General features: G+C 44.2%; 1 protein-coding gene across 1 annotated transcript in view; it reads right to left on the minus strand.

Annotated features, from left to right (window-relative positions):
• The window catches only part of CMIP (c-Maf inducing protein), a 118,507-nt gene that overhangs the window by 16,988 nt on the left and 78,587 nt on the right, over positions 1-22,932 (minus strand). The window contains exons 4-10 of the mRNA XM_065733106.1: positions 14,010-14,171; positions 12,856-12,897; positions 10,143-10,205; positions 9,026-9,106; positions 5,187-5,290; positions 4,532-4,636; positions 3,407-3,760 (exon numbers count right to left, since the gene is read on the minus strand). Coding sequence (XP_065589178.1) covers positions 3,407-3,760; positions 4,532-4,636; positions 5,187-5,290; positions 9,026-9,106; positions 10,143-10,205; positions 12,856-12,897; positions 14,010-14,171 — 911 coding nt within the window. The remainder of the gene's footprint in view (positions 1-3,406; positions 3,761-4,531; positions 4,637-5,186; positions 5,291-9,025; positions 9,107-10,142; positions 10,206-12,855; positions 12,898-14,009; positions 14,172-22,932) is intronic.

A 22,932-nucleotide genomic window follows, 5' to 3' on the forward strand; every position in this document is an offset into this window, starting at 1 on the left:
TATGTCATGTGCGGCACAAACAATCCAAAACATATTAGCAGCCCAGGGCAACCCTGATAAACATGACATAAGAGAATCCACTTGGGATATGCAGAGCATGCCCCTGACCTATTGGGGAATGCGGAGAAGGCAGGGGAAGCTCCGGCAGACACTTGCATTTGGAAAGCCCTCGGTCTTCTCACCCAGAGACGGCAAGCCCCAAATCCTCTTTGTTTTTACAGGATAATAAAAAGATGGCCAAGTCCTCCGCCAGGTGTGCCCCTGGGTCCAGCTCCTCTGAATCACACTGCACGAGGCGGAGCTCAGGGCCCGGGGCAGGCCAACAGCCCCTCAGAGCCCCTGACAGGTACTCCACCACCTGTGCAGCTCTTCAGAACACACGCAGATTTTGATGCTAACCACTCCACAGAAGAGGACACACAGCCTCGTTTACCATAAACTTCTCTAACCACAGATGTGATGTTCAAGCCTCGGTTCGACAGTATAAGAAACTCCCTAACGCACAGAAACATTAACATTCAAGGAAGGAGCTGGGCAATGCTAAGCAGCGCTCAGATCCTCAGATTCAATATGATGAACAGAAAGATTTCAATTAATTTAGTGCATTTTCTAAGCACCAATTTAAGAGCGTAGCATTCAAGCTGGCATCAATAACCTTATCAGAATCCAGGATGCATTAGGGGATATTGACACAGGAGTTTGATCCACCTCTGAGTGCAGGACAAAAATACTGTGTTCCACTAAAGACTGTCCCTCCTCTGCCAACATCTTTCAATCCATGATTTCATGTTTTCCTGCAGTATGCAATAGTTGTGTACTGTTACTCAACCACGTTACAAAAGTTTACAGATATTTCAGTGCTACAAAAAATGGCCAAACAGCTCAACTCCCTCATCTGCACACTGAGAATTCTATGCAAAAAGTGAGGTCCTACAGTGGCTATTAAATAATTGCTGTTACTTTTTAATCACTGTTAGAGGCTTTTTATTCAAAAGTATGTATTGCGTAGGAGTTAGGTGAACAATAAAAAGTCCTCTGATGAAGAAAACTGTTAAGAATTTTCATTTGCTAGACTTCCAATAATTAAAATCTGCCTAAATAAATTACTCCCTGCTGCCCTAAGTTAATTATGCAAAAAAGATATCGTTGGTGACTCTCTTGTTTTAATGATGATATTGAGTCAGACACCTAAAAGAACAATTAAATTCAATGCTAAGCAACTTATTTATGTTTGGCTTACCACTGTTATTAATAAGAACATTATTTTAGTGGCTGCCTGCTGAGAGCTCAGCTCTTGGATAGCTGTTGTTTCCATAATGAATGTTTTCTTCCTATTGGCATGATCTCCAGCTCTTTCTTCAAATTCTCCATTTTTCAAAGTACAGTAACAGTATTCAGTACATCAGAAAGGCTTTGTTCAAGAAGAGCTTGGGCATGCAAAAAAATCAGCATCGTAACAGGACTGTCTGGCATTTCTGCCAGGAAGTACTAACCCTTACACACTGTCCAATGTCATATTTGGTTTACCTTTATGTTATAAATAATGAAACTGAAAAAAAAATTAAAAAAAAAAAATCAAGGGATGAACAGGAACGGAAGGGAATCTAAAACAGTGGAACTGTGGCAATGTTTACCAGCCATGGCTCTGTCTGAGAAACTGCCCCGTATTTTCACACGTTGTGATTTCTTAAGCAGGGTGTGAGCTCTGGCAAGGCAGTCTAAGGGAAGTTGCATCAATTGTGGTTGAGAAAAATAAAATAACAACACATTAAAAATTGTCTTAAGGTACGGAATGAAATAAGAGTTCTTTGTGGAGGAAGTAATATGGGAATGGAGACCTAGCATGTCAAACTTTAGAAAACTTAAGAGAGGCTGTGAGGATGAACGTGCCCATTTGTGAATTTGTTTGTAAGAGTGTGTCAGCTGCGTGATGAAACCAAAACCGTCGATGCTTAATGAGTCAGCATCCAAGCCAGCATCAGCACTGAGAGAGTTCGTAGTGTTTATGGAAAACATCGAGAGTCATGGGGACAGGAATAAATACACAACATGCTTAATGCAGCACCTGGGCCTGGGTGCATGAAGACTTAGAAACCATTAGATAGAAGAAAAACAGACGCTGTGGAATTCTAAATGCTAACATTTTTAAAGGTAGGGGATAGGGTAAGAAAACAAAAACGATCCTTCAGCAGCTTCCTGCTCAAGAATCTAATGGGAACAGTATCTTGGATTCACTTCTCCTGTCTCCAACTCTGTGTGTGTGCTTACGAATGTATTTGCAAGACAGCTCGCTGCGAGTGAAGTGATTATGTTAAAATCAGCATTAAATATTTTGAAAATACTGAAAATGTGGGGAAAAACTTTCACAAAATCCTTCATTGTGGCATTTGGACTTCATGCAGCTCCTAGAGAATGTACACCCAAGCTAGCACTTGACTTAAGTGTAGCCAAATGCTCACAATTTACAGAGGAGTCTGAATTTCACCCACTGTTGTGTAATACAAAAAAAAAATCAACTATTACTTCATTAAAACTCACATTGTTTAAAAATCATTAAGGTTTGCCTATAGACATACTGCAACTCAGTAGGAAAGCTGTATGTCAAAGCCAACAAAACTGTGTTTGGTTGTTTTCCTGTATGAACATATGTTCTATTACAAGCTTCTATTCTGCAGTCCACCTTCTGTGTTACTCCTTCATTTCACTTATTTATTTATCCAGGAGACAAACAAGCTTTTCCCAGAGAACTTCGTATTTTACATTCCTCTTCAGCACATTTAGAGAATTTACCTCCCAGGAAACTACGAAGCCATCGTATAGTGAAGGTTATTTGAGCACTTGTTCATTATACAGGTTCAATATACACCAAAGCAATTGATCAACAAACAGACGATCTCTTATAACAGAAGTAAATCTGAGCAAGCCATCAATCTTCTGCAAACATTCGGGGGGAATATCCAAATGAAAAACACTGGCCTCCTCCAGCTCCCTTAGAAGCCAAGGCAGCAGAGCTGCATAGCTCTGCACAAGCTGCAAGCCTAGCATGGGTCAGTATTTCTGAGCTCTGTCACGGGCAATCCCAAGAGCCCTGGAGGAGATAAATGGATCTTTTATTTTGGTGGCTAAGAACAAAACAGAAACCACTGGCAACAATGTCCTGTCTTCTGTAACACGCGTGAGGCTCACTGTACAAATAAGCTTTCCCTTTTCATCTTCCTAATGCTATTTTTAGAAGGTATTGGCAGTGCCAGATGTCTGTTTCAGAGGCTAGACTCCAGTGCTGGAGTCAGATTTATAACCGTGTGCTTGCTGGCCACAGATGTTGAAGATGAGAGGCCTTTGGGAAAAGCTCCCCCCACTGCTAAGATGACACTGTTCAAAAAGCTGTTTTAAAATAGTTACTCACAGCATCTTGAGTATTTCCACATAGCAGCCAAGGATCCTGTCTGCCTGGGCGCTCAGCTCGATGCTCATGGTGCTGCAGGTGGGACTGACCATCAAGCAGTCAATCAGGTTGGGCTCGCTGTCATTGCCCACGTTGGCCGTCATCTTCTGATTAGCCGTGTTGTTGCGCTCCACCTCCACGTGGATCTCGTTTGAAGTGACAATGACAGGCTTGAGCCGGGATTCAGTCAAGGTGGCCTCCTGAGAGACCAGGTCAGGACTCGTGTGAAGAAGGCGGAGGGGGAGATTAGGCTTCCGGTCACACTGCTGCTGGCAGCCATTCCGAATTTCCTTCAGGCTTGGCGAATTGTCTCGACTGAATTTTAAAAATCAACAAATAATTTCAACAGCCAGACATAACAGCAGAGAGCGGGACAGACAGAGAACCATGGAGAAGCCAAGATCTGCTACAGTTTCCCACTGCTTCTCACCCTAGCCCACCGTACTGCGATCTCCTTTGTGGCTGAATGATTGAAATCAGCTAAAAATATCAAAATGCTGCAACAGGACTTTTCTGCAGCCCCTACTCTAGGAAGATTTCAGCTTTTCATTAGTCGGGTGGACATGCCAGTTTAGCATAAAGGTGAACTTTCCCATCCAAGTTGTGCAAAGCTGTAACAGGATCCATGCCCAAGTATGTATCTGGCTACAGTACATGCCCAGACACTTGTCTGCAGCCCTCGTGTCTGGAATTTCTGTTGGACACTACGCAGCCCCTGTCCGTGCTCTACCATGAGGAAAGTCAGATAGCCATAAACAAACAGGAAACATAGCAGACAGGAACCCTTCGTGTCTACTGGAAACTGGCTCGTGTGTCAGAAGCTGCAGCACCTATCTTGTAAGTCAGGAATCAGATTTTCCACAATAATGGAGACAGTATCATGAAACCGGCTCAGGTTCAAAGCTATGGATACACGGGGATTTACACACAGCCCCTTCTAGCAATGGGTGGAGTGAGAATGAACACACACTCCTGCACACCCACACCCATGTTCACAGCAATCTTGTTTACAGCCTGAATGAAAACTCTTTGACACCACAGGTTTGGGAGTGAGCAACACAGGGTGAGCTGAGAATCCATACTGACCTGTTGATAAACTCCTCGTAACATGAATAAATGGCTGCTAAGCAGACAGCTACAAGATTTGGCAGAACCCTGGGATGGGGGCACTGTCCAGTTGGACCGTGCATGCTGAAAAACAAAAGCCAAGATGACATCACTGCAGTGAAGATTTCTGTGAGCAAAAAAGAGTCAGACAGATGTGCCAGAACTGCACTGGGCAGCCTTGGGGAATCTTCAGAAAGGTCATAACAGAGTTATTTTAACACTGTAAATCACCACCAAATAGTCTACTTCAGAAGAAGGCTAACTTGCCTCTTCAGTTTATTCAGTGTGATATCTCTACAGCTCCTCTGAAAGCTTACACGTGATGGAGCATTATGGGGTCTAATGTTGAGGGGAATCTCTCTGTAAAGGCTCTGGGCCTCAGTGTACAGTGGGAATGTACACACAGTAGTGTCCATTCACCTCCAGTGTGTTTACAGACAGAAAACACCAGCCATATATTTGACAAGAAGCTAAAAAAAGTTTTCAGCAATATTCCCTCATGGACACTTCTCACTTATTTGCTGTTTGCCAGCAACTCACAGCTAAGCACAGAGATGAGCAGGGTTGGGAGAAGTAATGGAAATAAGCATGCACACAAGCCTGGGAAATACACTATAACATTAAATTAACCAACCTGTGAATAAACTTCTTCACCACCTCCATTCCAGCATTCAGCTCATTCAAAGCCAGAATGTACTCCTGAGTAAACAGTCGCAACCGAGGGCATTTCCCAAAATCCTGTCCAGAAAGGAGAGACTCAGTGAAGACGGTGAAACATGCCTGCAATGCACACTGAAATGGTGGGTTTTCCAAAGAAATCCATTCAAACACAACTCAGTTCACTCTGTTGTTAAGCTGACAGCTTCAGGAGCACAGTATCACTGCGTGCTGAAGTCATGCGTTGCTCACTAATCATGGTATGCCTTGCAATTCTCTTTCCACCCAGATCTATTGGAGTACTGTGTCCAAGCCCAAGGCCACTGGCACAGGAGGGATGTGGACCTGCTGGAGCGGGTCCAGAGAAGCACTACAAAGATGATTAAAAGGACTGGAGCTCCTCTCCTGCGAAGAAAGATTGAGGGAGCTGAGCTTGTTCAGCCTGAAGAAGAGAAGGCTGCAGGGAGACTTCACTGCAGTGTTCCAGTACTTGAAAGGAGATTACAAGAGGGGGACCAACGTTTTACACAGCCTACAGTGATAGGACAAGGGGGAATGGCCTTAAAATACAAGAGGGGATATTTAGGTTGGGAGGAAATTGAGGTGCTGGCACAGACTGCCCAGAGAGGTTGTGGATGCCCCATCTCTGGAGGCACTCAAGGCCAGGCTGGATGGGGGCCTGGGCATCCTCATCTGGTGGGGGGCAACCAGCTCACAGCATGGGGCTTGGAACTGGATGATCCTTAGGCCCCCTCAAACCCGACCCATCCCGTGACTCTATGGTCTAACTCAAAACAAAAGGCGTCTCTATAAGCAAAAATAAATCAGTCAATTAATTGATCAAATTCCTGCCTGCACTTATTTCTCTTCCAAATCTTTTTTTATGTATTTCAATGTATTTCAATTGTTTTGCATTTTCACTTCCACTTGTAGCTTCAGTTTCTTAGAAAGACAACTCACGTATGAATTTTTACTTCAACATTTGACATCCTGTCTATTCTGTTTTAAGAGAGAATCTTGCCTGACACATGACCTTTAAGTGATCAACTATAAAACACAGATCAGTTCTCTCTCTAGGGATCTGTACCTCAGGTACAACATGAATTTGACAGGTGAGCTCAGCAGTTGCTTGCTTCCAGTCCTGCAGTCAGCAAGGCACCTGCTAACTGAAATCCCACGTCTCCTCACCTTCCTTGCTATTTTGAGATGTGAAAGGAGTACAGTCTGCTGCCTGCTAAGTGTTATTCCTCAGCACATTTCTTCACATTTACGCAGGTGTAACCTTATGATAGAGGTTTTACAGAGCTGCAGAACTAAATTTCTAAGCACTGGGCACCTTCTAGTCATCCCTCCAGCACCTGGACGGGGAGGAGGAGTCAGCATGAAAAACTAAATGGCACCTGTGGTAACAAACCAGGGCACAGTGAAAGAGAAGACATGCTCCCAAAGCACTGACACCTTCTGTTACTTATCTTGGTTTCAGGCACTTCTAGAGCTTAACATCTGATAGGCTTTACAAGTAGAGAAAATTACCAAAAATGTGAAGCTTGCAGACAGAACAATGTTCTGTTCAAGTCCACGTGTCGCTCTTTGCCAGTGTTGAATGGATACGTGGTAACTTCATACAAGAAAAGGACTGCCAGTGATTTCACAGTTGGTATTACAATTAAATCCACTGAACATCTAACAGCTCCTCCTGGCACTGCAAATAGATTTAGTTCCACAGCACGAGACCACACAGACTTCATACCTCCCCTGGTGCCATTTAACTTCATGGAAACTCCTTACACGATAGCTCGTGCAGTTACTATTTATGAATATTTTCAACCCCATAAGTGCCCTATAAATGAAATTAGAACAAAAGCCCAAGAGATCACAAAGAGGACGTCATTGCTGGCAGCTCTAAAATAAAATACCTCCAACAATGTGATGCTCTGTCACCACATCAGGTGGTGAACGATGTGCATTATCAATGTTGTTCACTCTTAAGATAAAAAGCAATAGTGGTTGTATTCAGACACCTGGGCTGAGCCCTCAAACAGCTGAAATCAAAAGGCAGAGAGGCTCCAAGCACTCCCAGGACAACTCAGCACATCCCCAGTCCATACCTACTAATGGGCATCATCGTGACAAAAAGCTATCCTTACTCTTTCAGGACTTCAAATTGATAGAGAAATGGAGCGCTCTTTCCCTGTTTTGTTCAGTGTGAAAATGTGGAACAGAATTTGCCGTGAACTTACCAAAGATCACAGAGGAAAGTAGTGGCAAAGGTTGGAGCAGACAGCTAGGTTTCCTGCCCTAAGCACACTAAATTGCACGTGGCCTCCTAAGGTAATGAAGTTTACTGCCAACAGCACTGTCTCCCTGAAGGATTACTTTATTTACATGCACACACACATATTCTTTAAAAGACTATTCAGTACAGAAATCCCCAGAGAGTAGTAAAGTGCCCAAATCCACTCCAATTAATATATGACACCGTAAATTCTCTGACTACACACTGCGGTACAGACATGTTGATTTTCAATCTGCAAATGTTAAGTACAGTAAATATACCCAATTCTCTGAAGCAAACCAAATACAAGCATTACACTATGCGTTTAGATTTTATTTGAGACCCCTCAAGAGTTCAGGATTCTTTAAAAAAAATCAGCCTGAAATCCAAGAATAACATTTACAGAATATTTCATTGAACACTACAGAATATTCAAAAATGTTTACATGTCTGGAGAGCACAGGCACAGAGCCAGGAATATGACCTTTTCGCCATCTTAGGCTTCCCAGCTTGTTCTGTAAACTCAAGGAGTTAAATAATACCGTAATAAAAATAAGAACTGTTTTCTGCTGGATCCATGCTGTACACAGGAAGATGGGATGGTTTCTAAAATTACACCAGTTAGTGAAAAGAAATTGTTTCTGTACTTACAGAGGGATGAGTCCCATCCTTGACATCACAGCTAAGCTGACTGCCTTAAATATTTTATTTATTTGTTTTGTTTTTTGCCACAGCATTGCAAAGTAAAATTTGTTTGCATAACTTAAAAACCAAGGCAGGAAATTTAATATGCCTCAATGGATGGAGGACCAGTAAACACTCTGACCTCCCTTTGGAAAGGAATACAGATCATGCAAGAATATATTGTCAATGAACGGAGAAAATTTGGTATACAGGGTAAAAGAGAGGCAGGTAGGGCAGTCCCCTAGCGTTTATTCCAATCACTACCATGGAATTGATTGGCAATATGAAGAAGGAAAGCAGCCTAGGAAAGAACAATCTTACATGACAGGATTTCGTAACACCTGGAAGGAGAAGTATGGAGAACAAGTAGGAAAACATAAGGAAACTCAGGAAATCTACATAAGAACATACTGGACATGGGTCCAAAGAAAAATGGAACTGCAGAGAGTTTGTTCTGTCTTAAAGACAAAATGTTCAGGGTCTCAGTTCAAAAGTCAAAAAAAAAGTCCCTATTCTGATATTACTTAATAACTGATTTTAAACCAGTGTAACACCAAGGATAGCATGCAGAGCATAAACAAGGAGCCAGGCAGGAGGAAGCTGGAGCTGAACGAGCTGGCACTGCTGCCCAGAGAAACATCCATCAAATCATGGCTTTGTTTGAATGCCACTGCATGCTTATTAGTTGGGTATTACAAAGCAGTACGTGACTACATGCCACATTCACAATGGGGGGTTTTCATTTTTGGTGTCACATTGCTTTGTGCATTACGGACAAAACAGCAGTTGCTCATTACACAAGATGTCACAGTAAGACTTCTCCGAGCTGACCAGGTTCCCGTAAAGCATGCACTCACCATGTTGTGTTTGAGAATCCGCTGTACCACTGGTGTGAACACTTCTATCACAACCATCGACCGCGGGCGCTCTCGGCAGTGCTGTAAGGAGCAACAAGTCAATTCGTGAGCTGCAGAATTAGCAACATGGGTCTCTCTCAGTCCATAAAATCTGGGCTGGAAAGGATTCTTGGAGGTCATCTGCTCCAAACTTCTGCTCAAGGCAGGACCGGTTCTGAAGATACACTGGCCTGCTCATTAAAGTTGCCCACTCAAGTTCTGACTGTCTCTGAGAAAGGAGAGTTCAGAGCCTGTAATCAAAATTTCCCTTTCTGCAACTATACAAAGCCTGTCCCACATCGTTAACAGTAATTAAGTTCCCATCTCTGAAGGGAGACCAAAGGCACGAAAAAAAAACGCAAGTGCCCGTGTAGGTTGGAGGATGACCGGTGGGCAACATAGAGTTTTAGAGGTACTGAGTTTGAGGCCAGAAATAGCCCTAAGGCTGACTTACAGAAGTGAAACAAAGTCCGTGTTGTTTTTTGAAATTTGACCTAATTTCCACAGGTGTGACTGCTGACAAGTATCTCTGGCTAATGTACATCCACTCATCAGCAAGCAGACTAAAGCAGACTTTAAAACGGAAACAGAAAGGGACCTAGAAGAAAAGTAATGTATACAAACCCCAAAGCTTTGCAATCCCAAATACTCCAAACTGTAAAGATGCAAGCTGAAGCATGGATTCACCAGGAAAGAGGATGAGTCCTTAGGATCTTTCTACTGACATCACCCAGTGACATAACACCACTATGCCTGAGTTACACATCACATCACCAACCCACTGACTCCCAACGATCTTTGCATTAGCTGAACAGAACACACAGTAGGACAACTCATGAATCCAGATGGGAGTGGGAGAGTCTGAAGATCTTAGCTCCCTTAAATCGGCACTACTATGCAGGCTGATGTAGTAAGAATATGGGTATCTGTTTGTCAGAATGGTGCTGTCAACTATTTCAGTATCACTGCTTGTTGACCAAAAGATTTGGGCACGAGGTAAGGATTTCCAGAAGAAACCAAAACACCCTCTAAGAACTACACTCAATTACAAGTAGATTTCAGAAAGCTGTTCTGATACCTTGCAGAAGAATTCACAGAGGTCAGGAGGAGGATGGTTGTTTTCCAGCAAAGGTGCAATTGCCTTTAGAAAGAGAGAGAAAAATTAATTAATTAGAAGACTGCAACAGTAGTAAGTTTTTGAAAGGGATTTTTTTTTCCCTCCCAAAAAAGAGAGGTGATTTTACTTTTAGAAAAGGACAAAAGCATCTGCATAGAAATTAGAGATGGGCTGTGTATTTTATGTGTAAGCTTACCATGCACCCTCAGGAAATCTTTGCTTTTAAATACATCAGTGTAAACCCACAACACTTTTTTTTTTTAACTGTTTAAATGGAAACAAGAGCAGATCCACTGTCTCAGTATATAATACAGCAAGAACAACTCTGCCTCACTGTTACAGTAATAACATCTCTCTAAAAGATACAGCAGAAAAACAAACAAACACACGTCTCTTATGCAAGGGTTCAATGAAGCACCAACTATTCCTTCTTTGTGCTATGCAAACCAATGTGGTTATGCTCAGCAAATACATCAGAGGTCATACCTGGCACTGGAGAGTAATGAACTCACATTGTTGTTACTTCCTTTGTAAATTATGAAGCAGTACTAGAACAATGTATTATCTCTACATGATGGTGCCTTTGGGTTTTTCCAGTCTTGAGCTAAAGGGATTCCCAGTACCCATTTAAAAGACTCTAAACATGGCAGCTAGGAGATTTTGCACTGAGCAACCAAACACAAGATATTTTAACTGGATGGCATCTGGAGTTTTACTAAGGTAGCCTATTTTGCTTTGTGTTCTCCCCCTCATCTCCTTCACTGTTTCTGCACCAGTGAGTTTGCTCAAAACGTGTTTCACAACAGCCACTTTCACAAGCAAACAGGTTAAGATTAATGTGAATTTCAACAATGAAACCCAAATGCACCTGCAAAGACCTGTCTGGGCTACACGTAATATTTGTGAAGCTTCTGTTCATTGTGGTGTGCCAGCCATCTGTAACTAGTCACTTCCTCCACTGGTGGCCCAGCAACAGTGGGCTGATGGAGAAGGCAACACTATGCAGTGAGACTAAAGCATCTTTGCTGCCCATCCAACACCCAAGCTGAAGAACATCCGTCAATCCATCTCCTGCAGTGTCAGCCATAGCACCTGCCAACCCCCAGCAGCCAGGAAATGCAAAAGCCCCATATCTTTGTGTCTGTGTGGCCCCTATCAGAGGATCACTGCCTCAGAGATGGCTGTCAGCCTATGAAAAAAGAGCTGTTTTGTTCAGCTCAGTCCCTACTGGATGTAGGTAACAGCCTCCATCAAGTGGGTCCCCACTCTGCCTGTACAGTCACTGTGAAGAGGGACAATATGAGATAAGTCTGTTCTTTCCCTCTGTGCACTGTGGTTAAAAAGGCAGAACCCTGCTGTCTCACATCACCCAGCTGTGGGCAATATCCTTTACCAAGAAGGGATAAGTAGTGACCTGTTCTAGCATCATCAAGAGAAGGAAAGATGGTTTCATCTGCACAGCAAGTCACTGTGTACTTCTATGACATATACCAATAACAGCAGTACTTCCTAATAACAGCACAGTTTAGCTGCACGACGGCAGTGAGCTCTGAACGGGCAGAAAACACTAACTCCTTCATGGCTGGGCACAACCTGCAGCAGGGCATGACTGAATGAAGCAGCCAGCCCTCAGAACCACTGATTAATGTTGGCTGTAAGGACCTTCAGAAGCCACCCAGTCGAAGCCTCCTGTCGCAGCCTCCTGTCACAGCAGGGTTACCTAACATCTTTTGTTAAAAAAATCCTCCCCTCAAGACTGTTCTAACTGGAAGTCTGAACTAGAGGAAAATGAAAGCTACAGCAGATCACAAAGAAGAGTAAATGCCACTTCAGAAACTTATCTCAGTGACTGAACCCAGCTAAAATGCTATCTTAAGCAGCAGCTAAACACAATTCACACCTACTGGCAGCGACATGCTGCCTTGTCGCTTTGCAGAAAGATCCAAGGAGATGTGATACCATCAGGCGGTGAAGTTCTAGATTTGATTACTGGGAAAATCTCCTGGAAATTGCCAGTGACTGAAATTAAATTATAGTGATGGGGAAGCAATTTCCACCTCTCTGATAAATTGTTGAGATTTTGTATTTTGTTACACCGAGATCGCCATTTGATTCACTTATTTCTATGCCTAAACAAATGCAACTTACACAAGAGATAAAAGTTGAGGAGGGTATTACTATAAACCAAGTGAACAGGGGGTTAAACTGCAGTGGCACATACACATGACCATACTTGCAAAAAACAATCAATCACTTGCTCACATACCATCAGAAATTGAGACATTCTGTATATGGCAGCACTAGCCCCTCAGGAAACTACTAAGCCTAAGGGTTTTATAGGGCACATCTGGAAATGATGTTTTTTCGACTATTTAAAGTACATATACAGACCCAAACATAGCACTCTGTAGCCCAGTAAGAAGACAGTTTTGAGAGATTAACCCAACACATGCTGTTCTGTTTCATACGAGGAAACTACAATGAAACATGAAAAAAGGAACAACAACCCACATGAAAACATAGTCCAAGTGGGTTTGATCCACCCTAAATTCACCAACATGGTTAGAAGTTCTTTCATATCTCCCCTGCTTCTCTAGGACAGAGGCTTAAGCAGTAAGAGAAATGTTATCTATCAGTACAGACTTGGCCCCAGATCTGGACAAAAGTTACTCACCACAATAATGCTCTCATGGTCTTGAGTGGTTAAGCTGTTGTTCTGAAAGGGTTAAACAGAAGAAATGAGTGAGCAAGCAGTACTGAGCTGGTACACAGCATACACTGTACTCAGCTACCATCAGGCATCAGAAGAAAGGCTCAAGACTGCAATTGTTTATTTTAGAATAGAATTAATCTTATTAAAATCATTCTCTTAAAGAAGGTCTTATACCATCCAGTACAAGCTTCTACCATCAGATTCAAGGCACGCCAGCCATGAAAGCTGAGCAAGCACCAGGATGCCAGAGCAGGATTCAATTAAATGGAAAACTAAAGCCAGTGATAAACTTCTTAAAACTGTTTTCTGCCACCAGGCTGTACTTTTCTAAGAAAATTAGTAAAAGAATTGTTACATACCATTTTTGGTAGTAAAATAACTGCTACAGTTTTCCTGAAGCTCCTTCTTCTAAAACAGACCCAGTACAAGGCAATAAACCCACTGGAAGTCATTGGTTTTGACTAATGCAGTGGTTTTGGCACTCTGAGCAGCATGATCCACTCAGAGGTTACAAAGATTTAAGCTATTAAGATCTTAGCTGACTGCAAGAACAACAGCTAGCAGCTTTTATGGTTATCACAAATCTCTGTGCATCAGAACTGGGACATCAAAAACCTGCCTGGCATTGTACTTCCTATCCATAAAAAGTTAATTGTTTGAAACAGATGTAAATAAGGAGGAGAAATGTCTCTGAAGGAGGATACTTCTCTTTGAGATAACTGGTAATAATAGAAGGCTGCACTATGAATTTATTAGCAAATACATATTGTTGGCCTTGTACAAGGATGATCAGTCAAGCAAGCAAAGCCAGTGGAATAGAAGTCACGGGGAGTTTTATCACGGGCATGAAATAAGGCCTGAATCAGATCCATAACAAATTTACCATGAATAACAAAACAAAACCCCATAGCCTCAAGAGAAAACACGTTTTGCTTCTGGAAATCTACCTACCTAACAAGGATCAAATTCTCTTTTTCTCCAACCAGTACAAATTCCACTCAAAACATGAGCAGAACAATTTTGAAAGCCCAAGTTAAAATAAAACCCACACACGAACTTTTAACTATTTGTCCCTCATCTAACAGTGACAATGTCTTGCAGGAGTATGGTCATACCTCTGAGAGCAGTTTTGAGACAATCTCCAGTGGTGCTTGGTGAATAGAATCGTCCTGGAGTGGAGACGTCAGCGCCATGTCCACCAGCGTCCTGATCTCCTTCAGCACCACCTCCCAGCGGCTGGGGTTGCTGAGCACCTTCTTGTACTTGTATATCTTCTTCTGCAAGGAAAGGGTCGCGTTAACAGCATCTGGAAAAGCTGATTTAGATGTATACTTACATCCAGCCTTCAAGTGGACTGCTTCGTATTTTGAGTTTTGCCTTTTCCTGTTTGCTAAAAGGCTGCACTTAAACACGTCTGAATGGAAACGAGAACCCTGCATGCATAAACCAACTAACTCTGCAAAAGCAATGAAAAACCATGGTTCCCTTTTATTTTGAAACACGTTTTTAAACTCCACAGCATTTCTTTCCACCATTTTCTCTTGAAAACACATTACTCTTCAGGCTAACCACAGGTACTTGCTACTGCACTGGTTCCAAAGGTGTAAGACTTTTTTAAGGGAGTAAGTCACGGGGTGAGGAGGTCAAAACATCATTCCAGAGATGCTTTATTCTGTGTGGCTCATTGATGAATTTGCATTCAGAACAAATAAAAATGAGCTTCATCATGGTGAAACTTTCCTACTGATCCACAGGTAGTTTTTTCTCCCTTTCCTTCAAGGCTCCTGAGAAGCTGTGTCGTGACTCTCCAGTGGTGACAAGAACGCACTGGCCACGTCTTTAAGCCCTCCCTGCAGCTGCATTTTGGCATCTCCATGCTCAGGCTGCCCAGTGACACCATCCTCACTCCTTGCTGGCTGCTTTGCCCAGCACATCCGGAGGAGCTCCAGGCAGCTCCCACCAGCCATGATGCCACACGACTGTAATGCTGGCTCTTATAAATAGTGCTGCCCAAAGAAAAGTCCACCCACCCAAATCCCCAGAGGTGACTTGATGAAACTCTAGAAGTTCAAGGAAGCAATGACAGGAGTCTGAACACTGCTCCTGATGACAGCACGAAGCACGCGGAGGAGGGCTTGCCAAGGCACAGGCCTCGAGGCCTGCAGGGCTGCGTCAGCTGCCTGAACCCCAGGTCACAAAACCTGCCCATTTCATGCAGCTTGAAGATTCGGCTGCACTACCCAGCCTGAATCATCTATGTGATAAAGTGGACTTTGCAAAGGGCTGGCCTGCTTTGTTTAATTCTGGTTTGGGGCTTTGCTACATGTATTTTCTGGGCCTGTTCCAGCAGGCCACTCGCTCCTTCCCCACCACAGCTGCAGCTCTAAGAATGCTCGGCACAAAGCACAGCCACCTCTGTGCCCTATCTGAAACACAAGAAAAGAGAACAGTGCAGAAAAACAGATTTCAGATGCTCTGGGTTTTTCTGCACTGTTGGAGGGGGGAGAAGAGGGTGGCACTGGGCTGACATGTAAAGGCTGATAAAGCAATCCAATTATCTTTTTAATTGAATTCAGGCAAGTACAAAAGCACGCTGGCAGCAGTTCACACTTCCAGAGCGTTTTGAGCCACTGACAAAGCAGAGGAACAGCAAAACATGCTGTGGACACTACTGACTGCATTTTAGACTTCGGAACAGAGCACTGTAGCTTTGTACTTCCAAGCTCTTCGGGGCAGGGAGGATGTGCTGATGGTTTTAAGCTGCCAGCACTACCTCTGTATCATCACAGATTTCCTTTAGGAAACCTGAATCACAGAGAGCTCATGAATTTTGCTTATTCACAGTGTCTCTTTTTAGGGTCTTTCTGTTGGACCCACTCCAACACAAAAGAAAGCCAAGCATCCAAGGCAAGGAAGGCTTCCTTTCCTTTTTAGAGACAGCCATGAAAAATTAAAGCTCTGCTGACGCTGACGCACGTAAGAGAGAATGACAGAAGGAGCTGTGCTCCCTGCTGTGACGGGGAGACCTACAAAAGCAGACAGCCACTCACAGACAATACATGGGGAAAACTACCTTTGTGCGCACACCAGCAAGAAGCACCACACACTTTGAGCCTCTGCTTCCAGGTCTCAGCACATCGGAGTGCATCACCAAGCTGCAGCCTTGAGGGGACACTGCAGGAGTTTCGAGTGATGGTGTGAAAGCAGCTGGAAATTAATAAATAAATAGGGATGCCGGCCTGAGGAGGGTTGAACTCTGCTGCCCTGAACCTCTGCCCATGGTTACACCACCTTTTCTCAGCAGAATGCTTTTCACCGTTGAGTGCTTCGCTGAAAGCCTCAATTAAAGCTTGAACCCTATCAGTCAGATACAGAAGCAATTTGCTTTGTATCAGCAAGCACTTGGCTAACACCGAGCCATCTGCTCTATTCTACCTGCACTGATTCTACAGCGAGGAGAAACAGTCCTTCATGAGCATAAAAACAAAGCTGTCGGGCAAAGACCTGTGGCGGAGAACGGGCATGTGGACATGCACAGGGAGCTTGTTCCCCTGAACATGTTGTGAAAGATGCCTTCACTTGCTCACATGGCATTCATCACAAGATTAATGTGTACAAGAAAAATCCTGGGCTGGGAATCCAGCTTCACACAGATTTTGCTAAAAGCAGCAGCTCCTGAGACCATTTATGTGAGTAAAAATAACACATGCCAGCTTGGAATTTGACCCTTCTAGTTACTGACCAGCCAGAACCACACAGCTAACGTCATTCCAAAAACCTTGCTAAGCCGACTCTTAAAACAAAACCACTGAATTTAATAAGGATCCAGAAGAAGCAGCACAGGGAATAAGTGACACTGACAGGGCATCCTTCATTCTCAAATCACTCTAATTAATTAAGTCTTGCAGAAACCCAAGGATCTAACTCTCAATCCTCTTTTAGAGGAGGAGGAGTTGAAGCCCACATGAGAAAAATTACTTTTCCAGTGTTATTAAGCAAGCATGTGACAAAAATCTGTAGGCAGTGGCTTTTGCCATCAGTGTTCAAAAGATTTGAACATTGCTGTGAACAGAAAGCTCAGCAGAGTTTATGGTACAGGAAACTTTCAGCTTTTTTAAATGACATCTTCATACGTTATTCTATCCCATAATGGCCTCATCTATAGCCTCTACTCATTCACCACTTCCCAGGACAAGCATGATAATGCTGGTATCTTTAAGAACTAAGAAATATGAACTCTAATGCACAGAAATGTAAGGCATGGCACAGTTGCCTTTCTTGACCCCAACACAACCTTTCATGTAAAGAATACCCTAAAGCAGCCAGCACACAGAAGGACAAGATGAAGTTGGCCTTCTCGATGACTAAACTTCATCTGTGCTTTGCCACATTCTGTATTCTTGAAATCCAGTCTTCCTGTCAGCTAACACATTATATTAGAAAAACTAACCCTGATCCTTAAGAGTCAGTTAAGTTTTAGTTCTCTGCTCTTCGGTCCTTTTCCATACAACAGCACTCAACTAATCACTTATTTTATGGCCAAGCAGGAGCTACAGCAGGGACGTACATGGCTCTGAGGGCCACGTGTGCCAGCAATTGTTTATTTCTTGCTGAGCAACGAGGGCAGTTCCAGCAGAAGGGAAAAGGTCACTCTCCTGCACGGAGGTCCCCCAGCGCAGTGAGGGGTGGCAGAGCCAAGCCAGTGCTCTAGCTCAATTTGGATGGTGTTTATGTGAAATGCAGGTGTCTCTTGCTGGACAGAAGTGTAAAGAGGAACAAAAGGCATAGAGAACTGGAACTGTTTTCCCCACTGCAGCAGAATGCTCTGTTAAAATGCTATATAATAAGAAATGGGAAAAGTTGCTTGCAGTGTTCAATGCACATTCTGGCAGGTCCTACAAAAGCCAGGAGCTATACCATGTATTCTTGAGCACCACCTGCTGGCATCTTGGCTATTAACCCAATACCTTGAGGACAAGCAAGGATGGCCTCCCCAGAACTCAGATCCACATTCTGACACTATGTAAGAACAATCTGTTGCTAACTTGTGATTTCTCATTATCCAGGGATAGGCTCAAATCAGCAGGTGGATCTATCAAGATGAAGAAAAGTAACTTATTTGACTAAGTCCACAAGAAGTTCCATTCCATGCAAAGGACTGAGGCTGTTTACATAAAGCCTCACAAATCAGGGAGCTCGGACTGCTCACATTGCAGCAATCAAACTCCTGACCCTCTGAAGGTTTTGCACAGAAACACTTACGTACTGCTCCCTACCATAGCTGAAATTTTCTAAGCTGGACATTTCCTGATCTTCACTCAGTGAAGGTCTACATAACTCTTCAGTTTCTGCCAATTCACACTAAAAATTCTTGAAGAAAGTGACATTATTTATGGTACTGAGATTGGCACCCATGAATCTAGACCCTGAATAAATACATCAAGTGGCAGCCTCTGCCCTGAGCAGCTCATGGTCTAGATGATTAAAGGCAGGAAGGAAAAGCAGAGCAAGAACACTGAGATGGCTTCCTTGAGGTTATGTGACAAGTAGGTACCAGAGTGAGACTGAAGTCTTCTGGCCCTCAGGCCTCCCTGCTAGTGACCACATCTAAACAAAAGCACCATCAACAAGCACTGGGCTGCAGGGAGCAAGCTGAAAGCTGACATCCCCTTGCTGTGTCTCCCATCATCTCCCCACAACCCCCTTTTCAGCCTATATTCATTAACCTTTTTTTTTTTTCCCCTCCCATACCACCTCTCTCCAGACCTCAGCTAACCCAGGCAATAAACCCAGGACACCCGAATCAGCACTGCTTCAAAGCTACCAGAGTTCAGTGGGTTCAGCAAGCGGTGACGTGGGTCAAGTTGTTACTAATACACAGGCTGGAACAACTGAATGAGCACTTGCCACAGGCACAGAGCTTGTCCTTTGCTCAGATACCACCGGGACAATACACCACAGGAGTAAAAAGAATGCTGAGATAAACAGAATTTTAAAAGGATGAAACAAAGATCCTGCTCCTGCTTGGGGGAAAGGGACAGCAGGACCGAGGGTCTCACAGGACAGCTCCCCACTGCAAATGTGATGTTTGTGTACTGAAGAACTTGTTCCCAAAGTGTATTATGTTTCTATTACATACACACCCACCTCCTTTGATCAGAACCGTCCCCTGCTTGACCATCCTTCTGGGTTTGTGCTCTCTGATGCGTTAAACACTATTGCAAAGATACCCTTCAGCAGCAAAGGGGAATGAAAAGATATCCTACCAAAGGGATAGCAGATCTCAAATTTATGCACTCCACCAAAAACAAGCTCGCATGTGAATATAGCTTATGTGCCTCCAAAAACTGAAGGCAACCCAAAAATTGTGGCTTCTTCTAGCCCCACCAGGGGAAGGAAGAGCATGCCAGTGATGGCACAGAAAGCACACAGCCCTGGCTTTCCTTTCACTGCTCTCCTGCCTTTCTCTCAAATCCCTGCCTGCAGCCTTTTGGTCACAAAGATGCAGGAGCACCGCTAGCAGATCCCAAAGCAGGTCCTGTAGCTGTGTATTTGAGATGCTATTCCCCAGCTAGGAAATGCAAAAGGCCAAGAGCAGCTCTAGCTGCACTTTGCATGGGCAAATACAGTTACTCTCGTAACCAGACCTGTCCACATGGGAGACGCTTTTGGCAGGGCCCACTTTGATGCATTCCCCGAAACCCTCCATCCCTGCTTCCATTTCCTTTTGGCAAACACTCCCATTCTTCAGGCCCCGGTTCCAGCATCAGATTTACACTTCAGGTTGGCAAAACATCAGCTTTCATCCTGCACACAGCAACTGCTGTTCCGTATTTTCATACTGGAGCCAAGCTAGGGCTTGTTTTTCATGTTGCTTTGGCTATGCAGAATTTCACTATGACTGCAGATAGGTTTCTAGCAGAAGCACAAGCTGCTCCTCCCTTGCAGAAAAACATTAGTAGAGACAGAGCCGTGGTCTTGGGTTGCAAACCTCATGTCATGTCTCCCCAAAAGAAAAAGTGTTTTAAAATATGAGGTTTAGAGTGGTTGTTCTTTTGTTTTTAAGCTTATGTTGCATGGTGCTTTTTCCTCCTGATCTTGGGCAGGACAAAAAACTTCATTGTAATTGACCACCTTCACGTACTGGAGAGCTCTGCCCTGCTGCAGGCTGGTGGGGTTCACAAACCCCTCCTGAGCTGCTTTAAGCTCCTGTGGAGAAAGAGTGAGAAAATCCCCCAGGCAGAGGTTGCGGGAGTCACACAATTAGGGCAGGAGCCAGACACCCCACTACAACATCTGCAGCTCTCAACAGCCTCTGACTCATCACCAGGGGGAAGGTTCAATTGCACTGAGGCACAGCTATCTTCTCCCTCCTCTTGTGGGACCCCATGCTCTCTCTGCTGCGGCATTTTTGGCCCTTTTTTTTTCCAGAGCAGCAACTGCTTGGCTTGTACCCTGTCTGGGCATCGGGATCGCTGTGGGCACAACCCACAGCTTGCAGAGGGGGTGAGTCTGCATTTGAGATTCTGCAGCACAAGCTGGAGTCAGCGAAATCACGCTCCACCAAAAAACCAGAAAGAATAAAATAAGCCACTGGATGAAAAGCAGGACTGTGTGTGTACCATATACGCTTCCCCAGACCTGCAGTGGACTAACTGCAATGCAGTGCGTGTGGAAAACAAACAGCACTGAACTACAGCAGGCTGAGGAGCTTAGCGTGAATCAAAGCAAGCAGAAGTCACAAAGCGCTGTGACATTAGGACTGCCACACAGGTGCAGCACTTGCTGTGCACAGACCTAACGCAACCAGCTGCGTTACAGAATGCCCCTGACACCAAACACAACTGCTCTGGGTTTCTAATACCTATCTATTCATGTGCTTTATATCCCACTCATGACGGCGGTGTCTGTGGAGCCTGGTCCTTGACATCCACCAGCACCCAGGCTGTGGTGGGAATAAACGACTTTGCCACTGCACAGAAGAGATAGTGCGTAGGAAAAAAACGAACGTGCACAATCTTATCGTTGCACTTTGACCAGGTCTGCCAGAGAAAAAGCTGTGCACAAGGCCACCGTGGAGAACAGCCAGGCACATACCTGCTGTGCAGAACCACCCCGCTGACCGGCACCCTTCCCATCCCATGCAGCACGAGAGCTGACCAGGAAAGCACAGCACTGCCTTACTGCACGGCCGCAGAGTGTATGCCAGTCCTAGACACACAGAGACCCTGATCAGGGGAACCTGCCACCTGAGAAACCACCTCAAATTAGGATTAAGCAGCTGCTAACGCTACATGTGGTAGGAGCTGTTAACAAAAGATCAGCTCTGGAAGAGAATCCATTCCAGTTCTGTTTTCCGGGAAATGCCAGCCGAGGAGCACACGGAGAAATTATTTCTTCCCAGATATGCAAACCAGATTAAAAAGCCACGTCATCCCCTTTCATTATTACTCTCTGCTGCTAGCAGTGGGCACCCTCACCTTTTCCTGCCCTCCTCCCCGCTCACCACTCAGCAAAGCCTTCCAGATGGACGCTTACCCACCTTTTTCACTCTCTCCTCCTTGGCAAATGCATTATTTTGCTGAGTTTCTAGCACTCCAGCACCATAAATGGCTTTGAGATTGGCTTCTCTCTCATGTGCACCTGCATCATCAATGTCGTCAGCAAGAGAGATGTGCACGGCTCGAGGAGCGTGTTTGTGTCAGAGAGCTGCTGCAGAGCCTTAGGGAGTGCACGGATACTGGATACTGATTTGATGCTTGCAAGCATCTTAAAAGGACCTTGAAAAAACAGGGTATTTCTGGCTTCAGATCCCTAGGCTTCTGAGCTCTGAATTTCCCACTTTCTCACAGGGAAATACCAGATTTCAGAGCAGCATCTGCATCGGACACACTCCCAACACCTCATTCCACACTTTTATATCCCATCTCACTGCACCACATCAGCACAAAACACCAAATCTACTGCAGTCCTTTAAGCCTACTGAAGTGCCACCAGATCTACAATTTGCATTCTTACTTATACTTTGTACAAACTCTGTGTGATGTGAGAGACCCAATCAAGTCCTGCAGTGTGTGGTTACTCGACCCTAAGGCCAGCAACCTCACTGGGGAACCTGGGTTGTGAGGTGCCCCCCACTTTAGAACAGGGCTGATGCAAACAAGTCACACAACCATCTGCTGCCCTTGATGCACCTTGCCTCTGGCCACAGCTTAACAATGGAGGCTTCCCATCTCAAATACTACAGTAAAGAGACATATATGCATATGCACTGGATACAAGAAACAAATGTGCAAGACAGAAACAGAAATCTAAAACAACACCTAGATCTCCTTTGCCGCTTCAGGCTCCTTTAATTCTTCTCCAGATACCCATGAAGTAATTGGCAAGAGTCCTCAAAACATCAATAATGCAGAACTGGGTCCCAATACAGCAGCTTAACAAGGTACTTAGTGCATGCCAGCTCCCAGAGTCAGGCTTTCACACCCAGTGCATCGTGCGAGAAGGATAATTACACTCTTGGGAAAGGCTGCCAGTGCTGTGTTCGTAAGAGACCTGCTAAACACCCAATTTTTACCTTCCCTCTACAGCTAGGAACCTGAGCAAGAGATTAATATTGGTGCAGCGCTGCATTATGGCAGCTACAGAGGAGAAGCTGTGCTTACTAGTGGTCAACCAGATCTGGAAGTCACGAATTGCAAATAATTATCCATATGGGCAGCCCTGCAATAATGCTGAGGAGTGACTTGTCAGGACAACAAATGAGAATCCCCTTGGCCAGTAGTTCAGCATTCCTGAGAAGCAACATACTCCTTCAATTGTATTTACTTCTCTTCAGAGCTGAGACTTAAGTACACAATAACAACCTGGCCTGTTTATTCAGCTGTTTTTGACACTCTTCTATCTTCAGATCTAATATCGCTTTGAATGGGATAGCACCCAAGTCTGGTGGTGAACACTTAGAGCTGGTCCTGACTTTGCAAAAGCAAGATAGAAAATAACTATCTAGTTTCTAAATTAGTTTCACCACTAGCTGAT

Source organism: Cyrtonyx montezumae, unplaced genomic scaffold (assembly GCF_038088225.1).
Source record: "Cyrtonyx montezumae isolate F1298 unplaced genomic scaffold, pur_monq_1.0 scaffold_17, whole genome shotgun sequence".
Lineage (NCBI taxonomy): Eukaryota > Metazoa > Chordata > Aves > Galliformes > Odontophoridae > Cyrtonyx > Cyrtonyx montezumae.